The sequence below is a fragment of the Rhinolophus sinicus genome, chromosome 7 (genome assembly GCF_057876585.1).
Source record: "Rhinolophus sinicus isolate RSI-liver-muscle chromosome 7, RSI-T2T, whole genome shotgun sequence".
NCBI lineage: Eukaryota > Metazoa > Chordata > Mammalia > Chiroptera > Rhinolophidae > Rhinolophus > Rhinolophus sinicus.
Window position 1 is genome coordinate 51,152,630 of NC_142507.1, and position 19,945 is coordinate 51,172,574.

Genomic DNA, 19,945 nt, shown 5'->3' on the forward strand with positions numbered 1-19,945 from the left:
GAACGTAGTCAGTAATATGGTAATAACTATGCACGCTGTCAGGTGGGGACTAATCAGAGGATCACTACATAAATTATATAAATGTCTGACCACTGTGCTGTACACCTGAAACTAATATCAAATATTGACTGTCCGCTGTAATTGAAACATAAACACATAAAAAATAAATTAAAAATAAAAGAAGTTGTGCTATAAGGGATAGTTGAAGGAATTGGGGCTATTTAGCCCAGGAAATATTTGATAGGAGGATTTAGTTTCTTCAGATATTTGATGGACTCCCAGGTGAAAAGGAAAACTCGGTAATAACAGCCAGCATTTATTGAGTACTTACTATGTGCCAAGCACCATGTTAATTATTTCCCATACAGTTTCTCATTTACTCTAAACATCAGTCCTAGGATGTAAGTGTTATTATTCTTCCCATTCTACAGATGAAGAAAATTCAGAAAAGTTGAGTGATTTGCCCAAGGTCACCTCAGTGGTGGATGAACCAGACATCCTGACCCTTGTGGCTAAGACTTCACCAAGAGCCAGAGACATGTTCTGTGTGGAGCCCTCGGCAGAATTAGGAGCACTGATTGCAAGTTAAAGGGACACAGGTGTGAAGGCGACACGAGGAAGAATGTTTCAAAAGCTGGAAGTGCTCGCCAAAGAATATTGGTGGGGGGGGGGGGGGTGCTTTGGGTGGTAATGAGCTGCACACCACCGGAGAGGAAAGCAAAGAACACGAGAGGCATCGCATGGAACAGTTTGCAGCAGCACCTGGGAACTTGTTAGGAATACAACGCCTTGGACCCCGCCACAAACCTACTGGATCAGAAACTCCGTGGCCGGGCCCCACCATCTGTCTTTTCACGGTCACCTGGTGGTCCTCATACACGCTCAAGTGTGAGAACCACCGGCTTAGAAGTGCCTGCACCCTGCCCGATGGCTGTTTTAGTCCTTTCCATTTCTGAGACCTCACAGTTCTACAGAAGATAAAAATATGATTTACTATCCCACCAGATTTTCCTGTAATGCTGAGCACTTACTAGGAAGATTTTGAAAACTATGCATTACGCAAGTTGCTAAATTGTGTAATTGGACTCAGGTCCTTTAGACATCCAAAGGCTGACAGGATGGTTATTTGGGAAGCTGTGGGTGAGTGGCAGCCTCTCCAGCCCCCCACCAGGAGGCAGACCACATACTAGCCACCTAAGTCACTTCAGAGGTTCCCACTGAATCCAACAGGCACCAGCCCCCCAAAGTTGGACACTGGTTTCCCTGTACGTCCCTTACACTTTGTTTGTTTTTGTCGTTCCTATATCTGTAAAACACGTATCCCTGCCTTTTGAAATCCTACCTTCTTTAAAAGCTCCCTTCAAATGTCCCTTTGTCCCCTAAAGTACCTAACAGTGTCTGGCACACGGGGAGTCCCCCTTTCTTTCCTCTTGCCTTCCTCCCTCCCTTTCTGGGTTTGCTCTCACTTCTGGGGTGCGTAAGCACTTAGTGCATTCCACCTCATCTCATGGGGATGGGGCCCCCTCAACAACGTGCTCTGCTTGCAAGTTCACTCATGTCAACCCCACGCTGCCCAACGTGCAATGCCGTTCAGTGAGGGGTGATCAGAAGCAGCATTTTCAGAAAACTATATGTACAACAGTTTGCAGGATGGACAGACACCACGTGACTGATACGAAGGAAGTGAGTCCTCTGTGGTTCCATTTCAAGACCTGAGGTCTTTGCAGAACTTTGAGGGTTTGCAATAACCAGTGTAAACACATGTGCGTCTGCGGGTGCTCAAGTGGCCCCATTTTCATGCACCTACAGCCCTTGTTTCAACTCCTCATGTTCGTAACAATCATTGCCGGATAGGCCCTGAATGAAACGCCCGCAGAGCCAACCTTCCACGTATCCCACACAGACAAGCATGGACAAATCTCCATTTTAAGGAACAGAGAAGTCATAAATTTGACCGCTACAGTAGAGACAGCAAAAGATACTGGGTTACCAGATACCGGGCCCAGTTTAGCAGTTGATGTCTGTGGGGTCAGGTCTCCTGGTAGACCGGTCCTGTGACCAGGTTGGTGGTGACAGACATGTAGATGGGATGAAGCTCCCCCTTCCCAACATGGGTTTCCATGGGCTCCTGGAATCAACTCCTTCTGTTGTGAAAGCTGAACAGGTGATGGAATAAGGAGATGTCCCTGTTGTGTGTGTCACCTGACAACACTTGCAATGATGGCTTTGGTGCGGCCACCTCCAAGGACATCCAAGCCCAGAGCACCTTACTGTCTTAAGGACCAAGAGTACAACCAAACAGGAGTTTCCTGTCCACACAAGGGTCAGAGCAATTCTAAATTAGTCACGAGAAATTTCCCCAAACCTCACTTCTTATGATACCCCTCGAGCTCCCGGGTAGCTCGGCACTGGTTGGCCATCATGACAGGTGCCTGCTCCAGAACCCAGGGGCTTCCCTGTGTGCTGGGTACCCTCTGGCACAGGGCCTGGCCTGGCCTTGCCAAGAATCAAAAGCTCTTTCCACCAACGTGCACAACCCTAGAATTTAGAAAGAATCATCGTGGTCTCCCCAGCCATCATCAACCAAGGAGGAACAGAATAGAAATGGTAAAGAGGTCGTAGGTGGGGGAAATAAGGTAAGTCATCCATCTCTCACCCCTACGTACAGGACCATTTTGGCTGCCCCCGTTCCTCCCCTCCCCTGCCCTCCCTGCCATGGTCCACTTCCGCCTGGAGCAGCTCCGTTCTGTCCTACTCCTAAGCAAACCCTTCTCTCAGGGAAAGACTTGGCACCTTTCTTTGCACTTGAAGGCACAGTCTGTCCTTATATCTTCTTGTTATTCTATTACCAGTCTTGTCCTTACTATGAATTATCAAGTGAAAAATCTGTGTCCCACAAGGTGAGGAAAACAGTTTCAAAGGGTGGGTTTCTTTCCCTCAGTCGTCTCAGCGTCTTCGTCTATTTCTAACACAAGAAAAAGGAAAGGGAAAAGGAGAAAGCAGCAGAGGAGGCGGAGGAGAGAAAGGAGAAAAACACAGTGGGTGGGGAGGAGAGCAAGGCAGGAAGACTCCTGACGGCTAGAAAAACCCATTCTGTGGTTTTCAAAGACCATATATACCCGTAGTGAAGGCAGAACAATGACGGAAGTGGGAGATGGGGTTTTCACAAGACTGAAGAACAAGTCAAGGGCTGAGAACTTCTTCAAGGTGCTGTCACCAGAGCCCCCCGCCTAAGAGCAGAAGAGAACTACTTTCCTAAGGTAAAGAGCCCCCCTGGGGACCTGGGGTCTGGGAGCAGGGATGGAACAGTTGACGAAACTGCTCAGGCAAAGACAGGATTCCAGGGAGGTCCCTGAGAAATCCTGGTTCTTGAAATGCCTTTACCCTCAGGAGCCTGGGAAAGAGAAGTGTCACTTGGCCAATTGGGCCGGCATGCTCGCTCTTCTCTAGCACTCTCAGGGCTATGGGCGCCCTGACACTGTCCTCAAATGGGAAAGAAAGACACAGTGTGTTCATGGGAAGGAAATCCAGGTGAAATCCAGACCCGATCTTGCACACACACACACTCACACACACGCCATGAAAGAACTGTACCTGACAAACCCTAAGTCCCTCGTGCTGTTCTAAATCCTCCAGGCTACTTTCTTTTTTTCAGTGCTCACTGGGGGACGAATGCCATAGGGTCATTCTTGGCAGTAAAAAGGAAATAGTTAGTGGAGGATAGTTTCCATGGTTTGGATTGCCTCACCTCTGGAGCCCTCAGAGCCTGGCCTGGGACAAGCCACTGGGCTCCATGGAGCAGGAGCTGGTCCTGGGAGGCACTTCTGATGGCAGTTCACATCCCAGATAGATGCTGGGGGGGCAGGGGAGGGGGGTTGATGCAAACAAGGGACACTTCAGGCCACCGGCACATTTTTGACAGAGTAAACCTGGGAACTCCAAGGTGAAAATAATGGTTTGAAGATAGTTTTCTCCCAGGTACAGAATTACACACTTCAGTGGGAAGACCTTTGACCTAGGAATCAGGAGACCTGCTTGCTTCAGTTTCCCTAGTTGCAAAACAAGGAGCCCGATCTGCAGAGATTCTTAACTGGGGGGCCGTGTATTTATTCATGTGATTTGTGAATCTGGGGAAAACATTCCATCTTTATTTTCACCAGTCTCTAGGTGAAAATTAGCATTTGCTTCCATTATGAATGTAGGCAACAAACCCTGATAGAATCTGCCATCAATAGAAATCACAGGTATTTTCAAATCTCATGACAGCTTATTACAGATTTCTCAAAATGTCATGTATGGTCACCACTACTGTGCAATTACGACAGTTCTGAGGCTCATGCTAGATCTAAAGCAGCATGTATCCTACTTCATCACACATTCTTCTAACATTTGGACAACTGTTTTGATATAATGTGATTCCTTTGTTAGCCTGTGTATTTTATGTTATTCATTTTAAATGTCACTCTGAGAAGAGGACCCGGAGACTTCAGCAGACAGCCAGAAGGGCCCGAGGCCCATTGAAGTGAAGGTTCAGAGCCGGAAGCCTGAGAAAGCAGACAAGTGCTCCCAGGGCATCCGGGCACTAACCCTGGTTTACTTGCAGTCTGGTTCTACTTTAAAGAATCAGGTTTGTGGCAGTTGGTGAGATCCCATTTCTGGGCCTGGGACATCTTTTTCAGTTTTGTGGAAGATCTGAAAAGAGAGGTGTTTGTGGAGCTGAGTGTTAACCTTGCAACTCCTCTGAGAGGCCAGATCTGGGTTTTAGTGGCAGAGCGAATGGAGCGTCATCTTTACACTCTTGTCCCCACCAGCGACAGTCCACATTCCCCAGAAAACTCCGGGGACAGCTTCAGGTGTCATTTAATCCACACAATATTTGCATGAGAGAACTTTAAACACGAGAGGAATGTGCGGCTGAGCAAGGTTAGATAGGGGCTTGAGATCACACGAAGCTTGGATGTGAATCCTGGCCCCCACGTGCCTCCCACTTCCAAAGGTCAGGGAGAGGGGACATTTACTGCCCGCTGTCACCTCTCCATCCATAGGCCCTGGGCAGCCAACGGGGAAGCCCTGGGGAAGGCTGGAAGGTGACGATGCTAACCTAATCTGCACCCTCCTGCGTGCACGCTCTGGTTCATGAGAAGAGACCTGCTCCTGGCACATGGCCCCACAAGCTCCCCAGACTGCCCTCCCCCACTACCTCTTCCCTCTATTGAGGGCCAGTTGTGGATCCAATACATGCCGTGTCATTAGGACCCACCAGACCCGATCTTGCACACACACACACACACACACACACACACACACACACACACACCCCTCCACTACTACTTTAAGTTTCTCCAGGCTAGCCTCGCAAGCCCGACTCCGTGCCACGCGTGGTTCAAGGGGCCACGCATGGCTCAAAGGGAAGTGCAGGGAGGACTGGAAGGCAGCGCCCTCTAGCGGTCAAAGTGCAGAACCAGCGGTGCCTGCTCTGCGGGACACCAAGGTCACCTATTCCAAGAGCATCCTTTCCCCATGGCCCCCAGCCCTCCTGCACGGCCCACAACAGACTTACATGCTCTGCTCCAGCTAGGCCCTAGGCACAGAGAAACGTCAGCGCCTACGACACCAGCCTGTCTGCCACTCTCTTCTTGTCTCAGTTCCTACCCCGCCTCCCTCCCATTCCGCTGCATTAGTCCCTAAGGAAACATGCCTAGAGAAGAGTCTGGACAGTCTCAACATGTCACCACTAGCTAGTGCTGAGTCAGGACCGGAAGCCAAATCTCCCCCGCTCACTCTGCACCTTACCTCACCACTGTATCCACCAGGCACCAGCGCCCCAAAGTCGACAAACATCACTGGGGACTAACTCCATTGCCACCTTGCAGCCTTTCCAAGACCTCGCATTCAGAATTCTCCTTCCCAATTCCTTGGTACACTTATGACCTTACTATTGTCATCACAGTCCTGGCGTTGCAGCCGTGTGAGAAGAGGGACAAAGGACTCGAAACTGTGAGAGAAAGACCCGGAGAAGTTGGGAGTTAGAATCCTTGCACCCCCACTTAGAAGCCGTGCTTTCAAACTAGTCACAATGCTTCTGTAAGCCTCCAGACGCTTAGTACAGATGACCATTTTTAAATAACCATAACAGCTCAGTGTTCTATAAGAACTAAACATAATCAGGTATGCGTCTATGCATGATTTATTTGGGACATTGTAAATTGCCTCAAATCTGAGGGACCGTAAAAATCAGCATGGCTAACATTTACTGAGCCCTTACTCTGCTCCAGGCACCATATGGGAAGTACTCGTATGCTATGTAAGCAGTTTACATTGGTGGCCTCCTCTAACCCACACAACCTTGGGAAGAGAGTATTATCACCATTTCATAGATCAATAAGCTGATTTTCAGAGGTTAAGAAACTTGCCCAACATTAGACAGCTAGTACCTGTCAGTCAGATCACAAACCTGCCCTGACTCTAGAGGCTGCATTTATCCCTCGGATAGTCTGCCTCTGCTGTTTGCCATCTCTCTGTGCCCTCTGGTGCCTGACATGTCATCGTTGCTGGGCGTGTGCCAAAGAGCCATTTATTAAGAGTTTAGCTTACTTCCTGTTCCAGGAGCCTAAGAAACTTGCCCATCACACAACTAGTAAGTTTTGAGACGGGGACTTGGACACAAGCAGTCTATGCTTTTAACCACAACCCTAGGCTGAGTGAGTAAATGCAATCCCTCTTTATCTTCCTCTCGAATCAGATGATGCTTTGTAGCTAGGACAAAAGCATGTCACTCGACTTTCAATGTTTTGTCTCAAGAGTCAGCAGGACATTCTGGAGTCATGGTGGTGCAGCGTGAAGGTGTGACATAGCAGCGTGAAGGTGTGACATACAACACAGGACAGGGAGCAAGAGGTCAAGGCCAGAGCAATAGCACGGGGCCCAGACCACGGGGAGGCTGCTGGGGTTTATTAGGATTGTGACAAATTTATAGCTAAGTACAAATTAACAGGTGTCTCCATTTCGATTTTCTTTTATGTTCCTTAATAGCACTCTATAGTTTTTATCTTGTAGGTCCTAATAGAAATCTTATTACATTTTAAATTCCTGGGCATTTTATGGGAGTATTTTTTTATTGCTATACTGAGTGAGATTTTTTTCTTCTATCATATTTTCCGACTAGCAATGGTATCTAGGAAAATGAATGATTTTATGTATTCATGTTATAAGTGAATGTCTTACGAAGTTTTATTTTTGTTGTATGTTTATACATTAATATATTATTTTATATAAATTATAGTTACATAATTGTCCATACTACGGAAATGCCATAATTTACTCAACCATTCTCTAACCAATGGGTCTCCACTTTTTTCTAATTTTTTGGTATTCTAAACACTGCTGCAGTGAATATCCTCATTCATATATATCCCAGCATACTCGTGCTTTTATTTCAATTAGATAAAGCCAAAGGGACAGGATATATTTTTATTCAGAGTGATTGTACCTATTTGCTCAGACCCTTACCAGAATTGGATTTATCTGTCTTTTTCATGTTTATCTGTTGGGTGGTAATTCTGAACTCTGAATTTAAAAATTTGTACTTCCCTGACTACTAGTAAGACTGAACAACTTTTCACTGCATTTCCTTTTTTGTGAACGGCCTATTCAGACACTCTCCCTTTCATTGTTTCTCAGAGTCTTAATTAATTCTCCTGGAATCTCCAGATGTAAGTTACATCATGTATAAATAACAGTAATTTTGCCTCAAGCGTTCCAATATTTATATCCCTGACTTTATTCTCTAATTGTCTAAATTCAATGAGTAACATTTCCAGGAAAGAAAGTAAAATAATAGAGGTAATAGAAAGTATTTTTGCCTTGCCCCCAATTTTAATAGAAATTATATTTTACCATTAAATATGATGCTAGAATGTTATTTGATATATATTTTTCTCTATTATGTTGAACAATATTCTTTCATTACCATTTTACTTAGGGTTTTAGTGGCAATAAATATTTGATTAGAATATTAACTTTCTTTTTTGATCTAGTAACATATTAATTAATCCTAATATTGAATTATCCAAGAATTTCTGAAATAAATCCCACTCCATTTGTCATGGTATATCATATTTTTAATATCCTGCTGGATTAGTTTGTTCATGTTTTATTTAGGATTTTCACATGCATATTTATGTGAGATTGGTCTGTAGTCCTCTTTATTCTTTCTTTTAAGGTTTTGATATTAGTAAAAAGAAATGAGATTTCCTTCTTTTCCTACTATGCTATCAATTTGAATAGCATCAGAATATCTTGAAGAATTTACTTATAAACTGTCCAAAGTAGCTCTTTCTAGGAAGATACTACCAAATAATTTTCTCAATTTTTTCCGTGGTTATTGGGCATTTTAGGTTTCCGCTCTTTGTCACGTCTGGTCATTTGTATTCTCATAGAAAGTGATTTATTGCAACCAGCTTTTCTAACTCTTTAGAGTAATACAAAAGCTGGTAGGTAGTAGACTTCCTCAGATCTCTGTTCTCAGTTTTGTATACATGTTATAATAGCATCACATATACATGACTTTTTCTTTATCATATGTGTTATCATTACCTTTTAAAATATATCATTTGATATATATATAAAAATAGGTAACATACATCTAAAAACATAAAGCAGAACAATGTAATTAACACAGATGAGCCCATTGCACAACCACAGAACTAGGACACAACCAAAGGCCCCCCTACCTGTGCATTCCTCCCCTGCACCATTTCACTGACAACGTGAGAATGACAGGTAAAGAAGATGCAACTCATGGAAAATAGGATTTTAAAAATGTATCTTTTTGGTTTTGACATGTATGCTAATTGCATTATGGCAGAGAACGTGGTCTTTATGATACTGATTCTTTGAGACTTCCTTTATTAGCTAGTAGTACATGATCAATTGAATAATTTTTCCATGTGTGTTTGAAAAGAATATGAATTCTCTAATGATTATGTGGAGAGAGCTCTGTATGTCCACTGTATTAACTTATTATTATTTAAATCTTCTATATCTTGTTTGTTTGTCTGCTTGATTTATCCATGATTGAGGCAGGGGTGTGGAAACACAGCCATTATTGTGGACCTTCTTGTGGTTTCCTACAGTTCTTTCAAATTTTGCTTTACATAGTGTGAGATTATGTTATTAAGTGCATACATGATTCTAATTATATTGTCCTGGTGGACTGAATTTTTATCACCATATAGTAACTCTTTCTATTTCTAAAAATTTTTGTCTTTTTTGTCTGGTATTAACATATGCCACTTTCTTTTTGCTCTGTTTTATATTTAATTCATATGTTTTCTGTCCTTTTATTTCAACCTTTTTATGGCCTTGTGCTTTAAATGCTCCTTTTGCATACAGCATATGGCTACATTTCATTAAATCCTATCTTATGATCTGTCTTTTAATTGGTTAGTTTAGCCTGGTATATTTATAGAATCATTAACATATTTAAATTGGGAGTATTCTTTTTCTTTACTTTTTAAAACAAAAAATAAAGAATTATCCATGAATGCAGAAGAAATTTAAAGAACCAAAAAGATTCCTTTTCTCAATTCCATGAATATAAATTATGGATACAGCAGATAATTTTCTAAAACAAAAAAAAAACAAGAAAACTGGTTCAGTAAAGAGAGAACACTAAATAGAATAATTACCAAACAGGAAATAGAGAAAATTTATCAAGGCCTAACTTCTCCCTGCCAAAGCATTAAGCTCATAGTATCACTAGAGAATTCTTTAAAAAACACATTATTTCAATGCTATTGGAAATTGTTTCTCAGCCTAAAAAAGAAGTTTCCAAATTCTTTTTGTGAAGCAAGCATAACATTTATTCCAAAACCCAACTAAAGAAATACCAAAAATAAAAAAGAAATCAATCTTATCTGAGAATATTGGAGTAAAAATCTTAAATAAAATACTATGAAACAGAGTCCAGCAGCATATTAAAAGGATAACATACCAAAAACAAATGTTGTTTTTGGTTTTGTTTTTTAGGAATGCATGAATGCACCAATTTCAGGAAATCTATTAACATAGACCACCATACTAATATACCTACAAATAAAAATCATATGACCATTTTAGTTGATGTTTAAAAGGCAATTAATAAAGCATTTCACATTCATCCTTGATATTTTTAAAACTCCTAATAAAATAGAAATATATGTATATTCCTTAATATAATAAAACATACTTCATCCCCAAAGCTAGCATATGCTTAATTAAAGCATCACCCATTAAACTCAGAAAAAAGACAGGGATTCATTGTCACCACTGCTACTTAATAATTTCTGGAGATTTTCATCAACACAATTAGACAGGAGAAAGAAATCAGAGATATAACAATAGAAAAGGAAGTAATTATTATTTACAAATAATATGACTGCATGACTGGAAAATCCAACAGAATCAACTGAAAAATTATTACGAACAATTATAGAATTGAGTAAGAGCAGGTAGCTGGGTATGAAATTCACATATAATAATCAGCAGTCTTTCACATAGGAACAACAATGAAGAGTTAAAGAATATAATGAATGATATAAAAGAAAAATGACAAAGAGAAACAAAAAGATAAAATGGGAAAAAGACGACATTTTCAATAGTGGCAAAAATATAAAATATTCAGAAATAATAACAAATGGACAAGACCTTTATGAATAAAACCTAAATATGGCTGAGAGACACACACATCAAAACACAAGACTTAAAAAATGGAGTGGAATATCATGTTCTTAGATCAACAATTTCCCTATTGATGAAAATTTGGTGTTTCCTTGGCGTGGTTTTTGTTCAGTTTGGGTTGGTTTTCTTTTATATATATATATATGTATGTAATTTTTCTTAGCCAGTATAAGAAGATACAAATATAAAAGGTAAAATAATAAAAATATTGGAAAAAAATTATAACCTCAGCCTGAGGGAAACTTTCTTAATACAGGAAACAGATGATTTAAAAGATAGATTGTATTTAATGCATACAAATATAAATTTTCCTTACGGAAAAAAACAAAGTCAAGAGACAAACAACCCATTGGGAGGAAATATTTGTTTTAAAAAAATGGTAGAGGGGCAGCCATCTGGCTCAGATGGTTAGAGTGTGAGCAGGGTTGCTGGTTCGATTCCTACATGGGCCAGTGAGCTGCGCCCTCCACAACTAGATTGAAGACAATGAGCAGCCACTGAACCTCCAGAGGGGTGGCCGGATGGCTCAGTTGGTTAGAGCATGAGCTCTCAACAACAAGGTTGCAAGTTCAATTCCCACATGGGATGGCGGGCTGCGCCCCCTGCAACTAAGATTGAAAACGGCGACTGGACTTGGAGCTGAGCTGCACCCTCCACAACTAGCTTGAAGGACAATGACTTGGCGCTCATGGCCCTGGAAAAAAACACTGTTCCCCAATATTCCCCAATAAAATAAAAATAAAAAATTTTTTGTAAGTACTCAAAAAAAAAATGGTAGATAGGTTAATATCTCTAATACAGAGAAAGATTCTACAATTGAAAAACAAAACAACATACAAAGAATATGAACAGGCAATTCACAGAATAGAAAATGTTAATGACCAATAAACATTAAGAGCTCTTCACCCTCACTAGTCATGGAAATGCAAAATAAAAGTGACATCTAATTTTTCATCCCTTGGGTTGGCAAAATGAAAGACAGATAAATATCCAGTACTAGCAGGCTCATGGAGAAATGTACATCATCAAGCATTCTTGTTGAAGGTCTTAACCTTGACCACCTTTGTAGAGAGTAATCTGACAATACATAGTAGAAAAAAATTTTTTTAAATATTCATATTCTCTGATCCAGCAATCCAATTTAACTTAGAAAAATATCTGAAAACACAGCCTTCAGTGTCTCTGTCTCTTCTCTCTACCCCTCTCTTCTCTCCAGTACACCTCACCTGATTGTCTCGCTTCCCAGCAAACTATCTTCCACCTCCATCAGACTCTAGCCGACCGAAGCTAGTGCCTGGAACAGGGAGACGGTCTTGGAGCCCTGGAAGACCTTGCTTAGGACTCCCCCTGTGCTTTCAGGACAGTGAGGCCAAGCACATCACAGAGCCAGTATTTGCTTCGAGTTCTTGGAGCTGCTGACGACGTGCAGGACGCTGATGGCACCTGGGAGAGGCTGCTTTGGCCTGGCGATTCTGCTGGCAATTGTGGACATCCAGCTTGGTGGTGAGGACAGCCCATCCCCGGTCCCCAGAGCAGAGACAGCCATCAGGGAGAATCCTGAACTCATGAGGAGTCCAGTCGAGTCCCACACTTTTTTTCTGGTGGGGAAGAAAAGGACCCACTCTTCTTGACACTAAGGAAAAGGGGGAAAATGTAGTTTCTCTTTTTTGTCAGAATACTATTGCCCACCTCATCAGACATTCTGCCTCTGCTGTGTGTTGCAAAGAGCCTGGTAATTTGTCCCTCAATCTAAGATTCCTACAAGCATTTATACACTCTAAGTTTATGAAATTCAGGTACCACAATATTTGTCAACTCTGGCAACCCATTTAACCACTCTGTGCCTCAGTTTGTTCATCTATAAAATGGGAACAAGAATACCTGTCTCTAGGGCTATAACAAGGATTTGTAGTTAAAGTGCTTTATAGAAGTTGCAGATGGAGAATAGAAATAAAATACAAACCATTCCTGAATAGTTGCGATTGCAGTTTTCCCTCAGATATGGGTATACCTCCCAGACAATTCTTCTAAAAGGGTTGTATTTAATGTCTATCTCTGCCTCAACATTTACACGTAAGTGAATCATTTACCATATATACCTGACCTCCCGCAGCCAATTCTTCCTTTCCCGTTCCAGGATGCATGACCATCCACAGCTCCTTTTCCCAAGAAGGAAAGCGACTCAGCTTTATCTGTACTCTGTGGCATAAGAAAGAAGAGGCGGAGGGGGTTATCGTGTTTTTTTGCAAGGACAAGTCTGGGGGCTGCTCCCCTGAGAACAGCTTGGAGCAACTGAGACTGAAACGGGATCCTGGGACAGACGGTATCAATGAGACGTCATCTCGGTTGGTGCTCACCATTGACCAGGTCATGCCGTCGGACAGTGGGACCTACCAGTGTTGTGCCATAAGCCAGAAGACAGATATTCGCCTCCAGGGCCATTTCTTCTCCGTTTCAGTCACAGGTGAGCTCCTGATGTCCTTAATACCACTAGGTGCAACATAAGCAGGGTCGACAGCTGAAGATAGTAGTTGTATTTCAGGTGCTGGGTAAGCAGGTCCTTGGGGAAGTGTGCTTCCTACTACTCAACCCTGTTCCATCATTCCCACTGGTCAATGCTTTCCTCAAAGCATGTATAGGAAGCTAACCTCATTTTGTCCTTAATTTTAAAAAAATCTTACTGAGGTGGCCATCCCATTTTTTATTGACACTGAGTTACAAGGAGGTAAAGCAACTTGTCCAAGGTCACTCACTGACCAGTGCCAGTAAAAGCAGATACAAGTCTGGAATTTCGGCCTCCTGATTCCCCGTTCAGAGCTCTCTCTGAAGTTTGGCTATATTTCTAAAGACAGGTACTGAGCCTTCAGGCTGGGATGGAGGGATGGATTTGAGATAAAATGGATGGTTGTCTTAGAGCATTTAGTTGTAACAAAACAGAAACCCATTCAACCTGCCACAGATTATAGGGGAAAAAATAATCAAGCAAGTATGGTGGGGCCCCCAGGAGCTCGTTTCTGGAATCAGAAACCAGAAAGCCACCAGAACCCTAAACAGTTACTGTCTGGGGCAGCAAAGCTTCCCTCCCACCTCCGCGTATCTCCTTCGTTTTGTGCACGCGCCCCTGCGGTTACTACCCTGGCACAGCCTACACATGGCCACTCCAGCCTCCGCTTTACTTACGTGACACCCTCATATGCCCAGCAGTGGCTCTGTGCTCCTATCTGCCCCATGGAGCAAGCCTTCAAAACTGAAATTTTTGTCCCACCCGGAATTCTGTGCCCCACCAAACTAACAATCAAATGTGAGGCGAGAACCAAGACACTGTCAGACATGCAATGACTCAAAAAAAACACTTGTCTTCCATGGGATCTTTCTTAACACGTTGCGTACGGATCACGAGAATCTTCATGAGGGATTTAAACCCCGCCGTACGCAACGTGTTAAGAAGTTACCAGAGACAAGGAATCTAATGGAGGAAAGGGGATAAGAAAATTCTAGAATGAAAAAGGGCCCCAAAGAGCAATTCATCTAGAGGAGAGCAGGAGAAAGAGGACTCTGAAAGGAAATCTCTAGGGGGTAAAAACAGAATTGATAGATCATCTTTCTGAAGATCTATGACAAATATGACAAAGGATTGAAGACATGGGTATGGAATAGTCTGCTGGTTAAAAAATAAATCAGGTGACCATTATCTCCAGGTAAAACACTAAATTTTACCAAAGAAAACACAATCATAGCACACAATGTATATAATAAGTACATTTACAGAATCCAAATTATGTAAACAATAATTTAACTAAAATTTGTAATAATGATTTCTGAAAAGGTGCAGAGAAGGGAAGTGCCTAGACGCTTAAGAGAACCACACCTTCGTCTTCTATAAGGGAAAGTCAGTAAACGTCTAAACGTCATCATCAAGAAGTGGTAACATGAGCCTATTATTTAGGACTATGGTGAAACATCTCTGAGAATTGACAGTGATGGTTTCTGGGGAATGAGCCTAGGAGGAAAAAAGGACACTGCTATGATCAATTTTCAAATACTATCATGCTTTTTAAGATATAAATTACACACACACACACACAAACTAAAAATCTGGCCTAGAGCCTTTTATTATCTCCTATGGTTAGTAGTTCATCCAAATTTTCCGCTTCAGTTTGGTTTCGATTTTCCTCTTGCTTGCTGGTGTCTGTCTTCCCATCTGACCCAGGTACAGCTTTCGCCCTTCCAGTCTCTCCTTTGTGAAATTCCCCACTCCACTGGCTTCTGTGACTCTGCGCCGCTGGTCTTTCTACCTTTCTGGCTATTCTTTTCCCTCCTTTGCCTCTATTTCCTCCAAGCAGCTCTCAACCATAATTCAGTCCCCAAGACTCACTCCTCGCGCCTTCCATCTTTTCTACTTCTCCCCAGTTCTCATTCACCCTTATGATTTAAACCTGCATCTCCTCATGACTGATCCACAACCCTCCTCCAGCTCTAACCTCTTTCCTAAGTTTCAGTTAAACATTTCCACTGACGACGGGACTCCAAGCTCCTGAATGCCCTACCATCTCCTCAAACCCAAACCTGTCCTTGAGACTATTTCTGTTCATTCATGATTTTGTCAAAACATTGGTTCCTCCTTTTTTCCCTCCCCTATCCAATCAGTTACCAAGTACTACTAGTTCTTTCCCACATTCGTTCCTCTTTCCAAGGGTGTTGCCCAGGTCATCATCTCACACTTATCCCAGTAGTGTCCTCACTGGCAATCTCCTCGAGATCCAACCGCATCTTACGCATTTGTCTTCCACACATATCCCAGGGCCTGGCACTGAGCTGTTGCCTAATAAATGGTTCATTAACTCTAAAGACGGTCTCTGCTTCCTATCCATACTCCCACCAGACAGCTTTCTGAAATGCTAATTTGTACATGACACACTATCATCCAGTTTTAATGTCTCTTCACTCTCTATGAGACAGTCCAAACTACTTCCTCCCGGCCCTGGAGCGCCATATAAAATTTCCTATTTAATACTTTCATTCACCTAACAAATTCATATTATTGTGCACCCCAGGCAGAGTGCTAAGCCTTGGAGAACAGAATGGGGGTACAACAAAGCCCTTGCTCTGTAAAATCTAGTATTCATGTCCTCCTAGTATTTCTACTTGTCGTGGTTCTCCCTAAGACACAACGCCTTTTTTGTCCTCTCTGCATATGTAAGAGTCAGCACATAAGCACGCTCACCAAATGTGTGTCTACCACTTACTGCGTGTCAGGCATTGTACTACGTGATATGCTATTTCATTATATCTTCATGGCCTTTTGAGAAAGCTACCACTCTTATGTGATAACTTAGGCTCAAAGGTAATTTTACTTCAGCTAATAAATGGTGGATAAAAATCCAGATCTAGTCCAAAGCCCAGATTTAAACAGGCTGAAACTGCTTGACCCACTGCAGAAGATGGTTTTCAAATGAGATCTGGGAACACCCAAGTCCAAGGCGACTGTTACTGTTTCTCTGGCTTGACTTTAGAGTTCCTTCTAAAGGTAGGCCTCATTGCACCCCCAGTGTGACACAGTAGAGGCTATATTTAGTCATTGCTGCTAAAGTACAGCATAACCCACAAATGTTTAAAAACAATACTTATTTGGGCAATGAACTATACTGACAGGTATATTTGGAGATCACAAGATGTTCTGAGGCGATGCAAAAGGGGATCCTACTTCTGAAACCCTTCTCTGATCCAATGATTCTCTTTTGAACCAGAAACAGGGAACTACACGGTGATGGGACCAAAACAAACAGGACACCACGAGTTCAGCCATAGTAAAGGTGCTTTCAATTCAGGCTTCCGGCAAGAAAAGCTCTGGCTGACACTGATGACCAGCCTGGTGGCCCTTCGAGGTATGTTCGGATAAACCCTAAGCACCCCAAGCAATGAGGGTGCTATACCTTTGACATCTTGGTTATTCTCCGAGGCTGGAAAGGAGGACGAGTGGGAGAGGGAAATGCTCCTCGAGCCCTGGCTGCCCGCAGGAAACAAGTGATCCAAAGGGACTAAAGATTCCATACTAACTAGGCAAAGATGGATGAATCACTTTCCACTGGGAAGGAGGTCAGACCTATGAGGAAAGGCCTGTGGGAGAGGCAGGTAAATACAGCTGCCTGTACTTGCTGGATGAACAGAGAGCTACAAGTTGAGGCCATGATGTGACAATGCACAGGGCAAGACAGACAGGGTCTGATGGGTGTTAAACAATGCAGCTCTTCAGCAAAGGCTGATGGCCAGACTGTCTATTCAACACTTCTAGCTGAGTCAGTCCTCTGATTGATGCAGATTCTTGCCTGCCCTTGGCATTCGGAATTCCACTTTATTTAGGCTTTCCTCAAATCAATAACCCCCATTTTGAGCGCTACCAGGAGGGAAGCTCTATAAATGCTGGGACTTTTTGTCTCGCTTACCCCAACAAATAGCAGCAGGCACGTGTAGGCTCTTCATAAATTTGTTTAAAAGAATGTGTATGATGGCTCAGGCTTTGCATATGATGGTTCTACCACCTCACACAACCCTTTTCAGGAACAAGTTCCCTGATTACTTACCAGAAAACAGGTCCAAGGAGGTTAAATGTTGCCCCAGTTCACGGGAACTAACGTTAGGTCCTTCTCAGTCTAAATTCTGGCGTCCTCAGCAATCACCTGCTATCACCTATAAGCGTCTCTCAACTCCTTCACCACCCTCCCCATTCTGAGACACCTTCCTCTCATTGTCTCATTCTTCTAGCCCCTTAAAGTATCAAAAGAAAACAGACCGTTATCGGCGATAATTAGCAAGGCCCTAGCAAATGTAGCCTACGCCACTTTTCAAGAGGAAACTGGTGAACGTCAAGCAGTCTGACGTTTGAGACATGCTTCTTCACTGAGTCTCAATTCCCTCCGATGGTTAGACTACTGTTAGTAAAATAAATCTTATTTCTTCATATAGAATAAAAACTCCAAAGAGAAGAGGAAATTAAGCCTGGCCATACAATCTACTACCCCTGACTCCCAATTTCTGCTAGAGCAAAAAAATCTCTAAGCAGCTTCCCCTTCTCCAATCAGGTGAAGAGAATGCAATTTTGAGAATTCATTCCTTTCCTTTATTGTCCTTCCCCAACTCAAGACTTAGCAGAATTATGGAAGAGGTAGTGTTCAGCAGAGTACACACATTTTCCCAGGTATGGGGGGTCATGTTAAATCAAGTCATCACGCTCACAGCAGCGGAAAGGACGGGGGAGTTCCTGGATCTGTGCCTCCCTCAGCTCATGACTAATTTCAGAGGGTATTCTTGTCCTATCACGGTGCCAACCACTCAGTGCTATACATGGAAAACCTACCCTGAATTTTTTATGGCATCTGTTTCTTCTTTGATTGTCCTACCTTGTAGCAAGGAGATCAAAAGTTGCCTCCTTCCCCACTTCCACCAGGATCAGTCAGATTTGCGGAAAGATTACAACTGCAACGTCGGCAGGCAGACACAGCACGTAATACCTCGTTGCTTCCTTTTCCACTCCCTCTCTAGTCCTGAGCACCTATAAACACACCTCCCAGGACCAATGATATGAGGTCTTATTGCTATTCTAAGTCGTGTGGCAGTAATACAAACTTTCCTTTTTCTTTCTACAGCTCTATAAGCCTCCTGCCAGAAGAAACTTTTTAGCAAGTTAACAGCTAGACAAACCCGACTTTCTTTAGCTTGGTATCTTTCATATTACAATATATAGAGCTCCACTCTGCCCCCGCCCCCCCCAAAGGACATGGGAAGAGATGCAAAATTTGCCAAGAATCTGTAGAACATAAAGTGGGGCAAATGTGTATTCTGTGACCTCCCCTCCTCACTACGAGAGCAAAAGTGCCTTCCTTCCCAGCTCAGTCCCCAGTAAACGACTGGTGTACGGCTCTCGCTAAAACACTGGACAAGTGTGTTTGTGCCCTGAAGAACTTTTCCTGCCTCCCCTCCAACACAGTAAATCAAACAAGCAAGTCAAACAACGTGAGAACACCAATTTTTTTTGGAAGAAATTTTTATTTAACACTGTAAAGGGGAGAGAGAGGAAACAAGCAAAGGTGTGGTGTGACAATGAGGAAACGAAGAGACAACGTGGCGGTCGACGGCATCCACACAGCACAGCGGGAGGAAGGTGCGTGTAGACGAGGAACACCACAGACCCAGCTGTCCAGCTTCAACTCAGTACTTGTCAACGCCTCTGGTCAGATAAAGGCCCAAAGCAATACTGGCAGCCTTTTTTCTCCTAAATTCACAAATCCCGTTTCTCTTTGAACAGATGACCTCTTGTCACAGTTCAGCAGAGGAGGGGGCAGGCTATTCCTGATAGGAAGAACTACATGAATGAAGCGGCGGGATCGGAGACTATTTAACTGGAGCTAAATGGCAAGTCAGCGAAAGGGAACAGACACCTTACCTGTGATCCTTGGCCAGGACCTGCCAAATGTGGGAGCTAAGGTTTGTGGGAACACAGAGAGAGAAAGCTGAAAGAGATGGGTAGGACCCTTATTAGTGATGGTCTTGAACCTCAAACTCAAAGGATTTTCGATTGTGTGTCTTACGGAGTTAAAAAGAGTAGGCGTGGAGTGAAAAGACCTGGATTCAAATTCTGGCTCGGCAACATACTGGCTGTGTGTCCTTGGGCAAGTGAAGTTTTGAGATATGTCTTACAAATATGTATGTACAATTCAACTGGATGCAGGTTCCAGTGTGGCTAATAAAGACAAACTGCTTTAAAAGCTTTACTGAAATCATAGCTGCTTTTTCTTACGTTTTTCACCAAGATGCTAAAAATACAACTATCATCTTGTTGGGAGGGAGTCTAATAATTTTGGGATCTTAAAAACGGTACATCTGATCAGAAATGGTAAAAAAACCACAAGACGACATCCCATGATTCACAGATCTAAGCGTCCTAGTTGAAAGAGTAAAGGCAACATTTAGACTCCACTCCCGTGCATACCTTCTAAATGTAATCTGGCAAAACCACGTTTGTACGTATCATGCCTACAATTCCACTTGTCTGGCAGGTATGAGAGATTGAAACCTCCATGTCCTTTGGATCAGACAAGGGCTCTATTTTGATCCTGGCAAGTATCCCCAGTTGTACACTCTGCATTCGGATTTTAGAGCCCCGGAGCAGCCCTGTGGTTTCCAGCCGGAGTGCTGAGAAACTGGCATCACTACAATTTCCTCCCACAGG

At 42.9% G+C, this 19,945-nt stretch overlaps 1 protein-coding gene across 3 annotated transcripts; it reads left to right on the forward strand.

Annotated features, from left to right (window-relative positions):
* The first annotated feature begins 3,130 nt into the window (after positions 1-3,130).
* On the forward strand, positions 3,131-19,487 carry CD160 (CD160 molecule). Of its 3 annotated transcripts, XM_019739912.3 has the most exons (5): positions 3,131-3,260; positions 12,079-12,222; positions 12,857-13,183; positions 16,467-16,604; positions 18,363-19,487. In XM_019739912.3, exons 2-5 carry the CDS (start codon positions 12,156-12,158, stop codon positions 18,368-18,370), a joined length of 540 nt encoding a protein of 179 aa, XP_019595471.2. In that variant the 5' UTR covers positions 3,131-3,260; positions 12,079-12,155; the 3' UTR covers positions 18,371-19,487. The 3 variants fall into 3 exon arrangements, with proteins under 3 accessions (XP_019595471.2, XP_088655696.1, XP_088655695.1); XM_088799570.1 differs by lacking the exon at positions 18,363-19,487 and having other exon boundaries at positions 11,936-12,222; positions 16,467-18,350; XM_088799569.1 differs by lacking the exon at positions 18,363-19,487 and having other exon boundaries at positions 16,467-18,350.
* Positions 19,488-19,945: the final 458 nt, after the last annotated feature.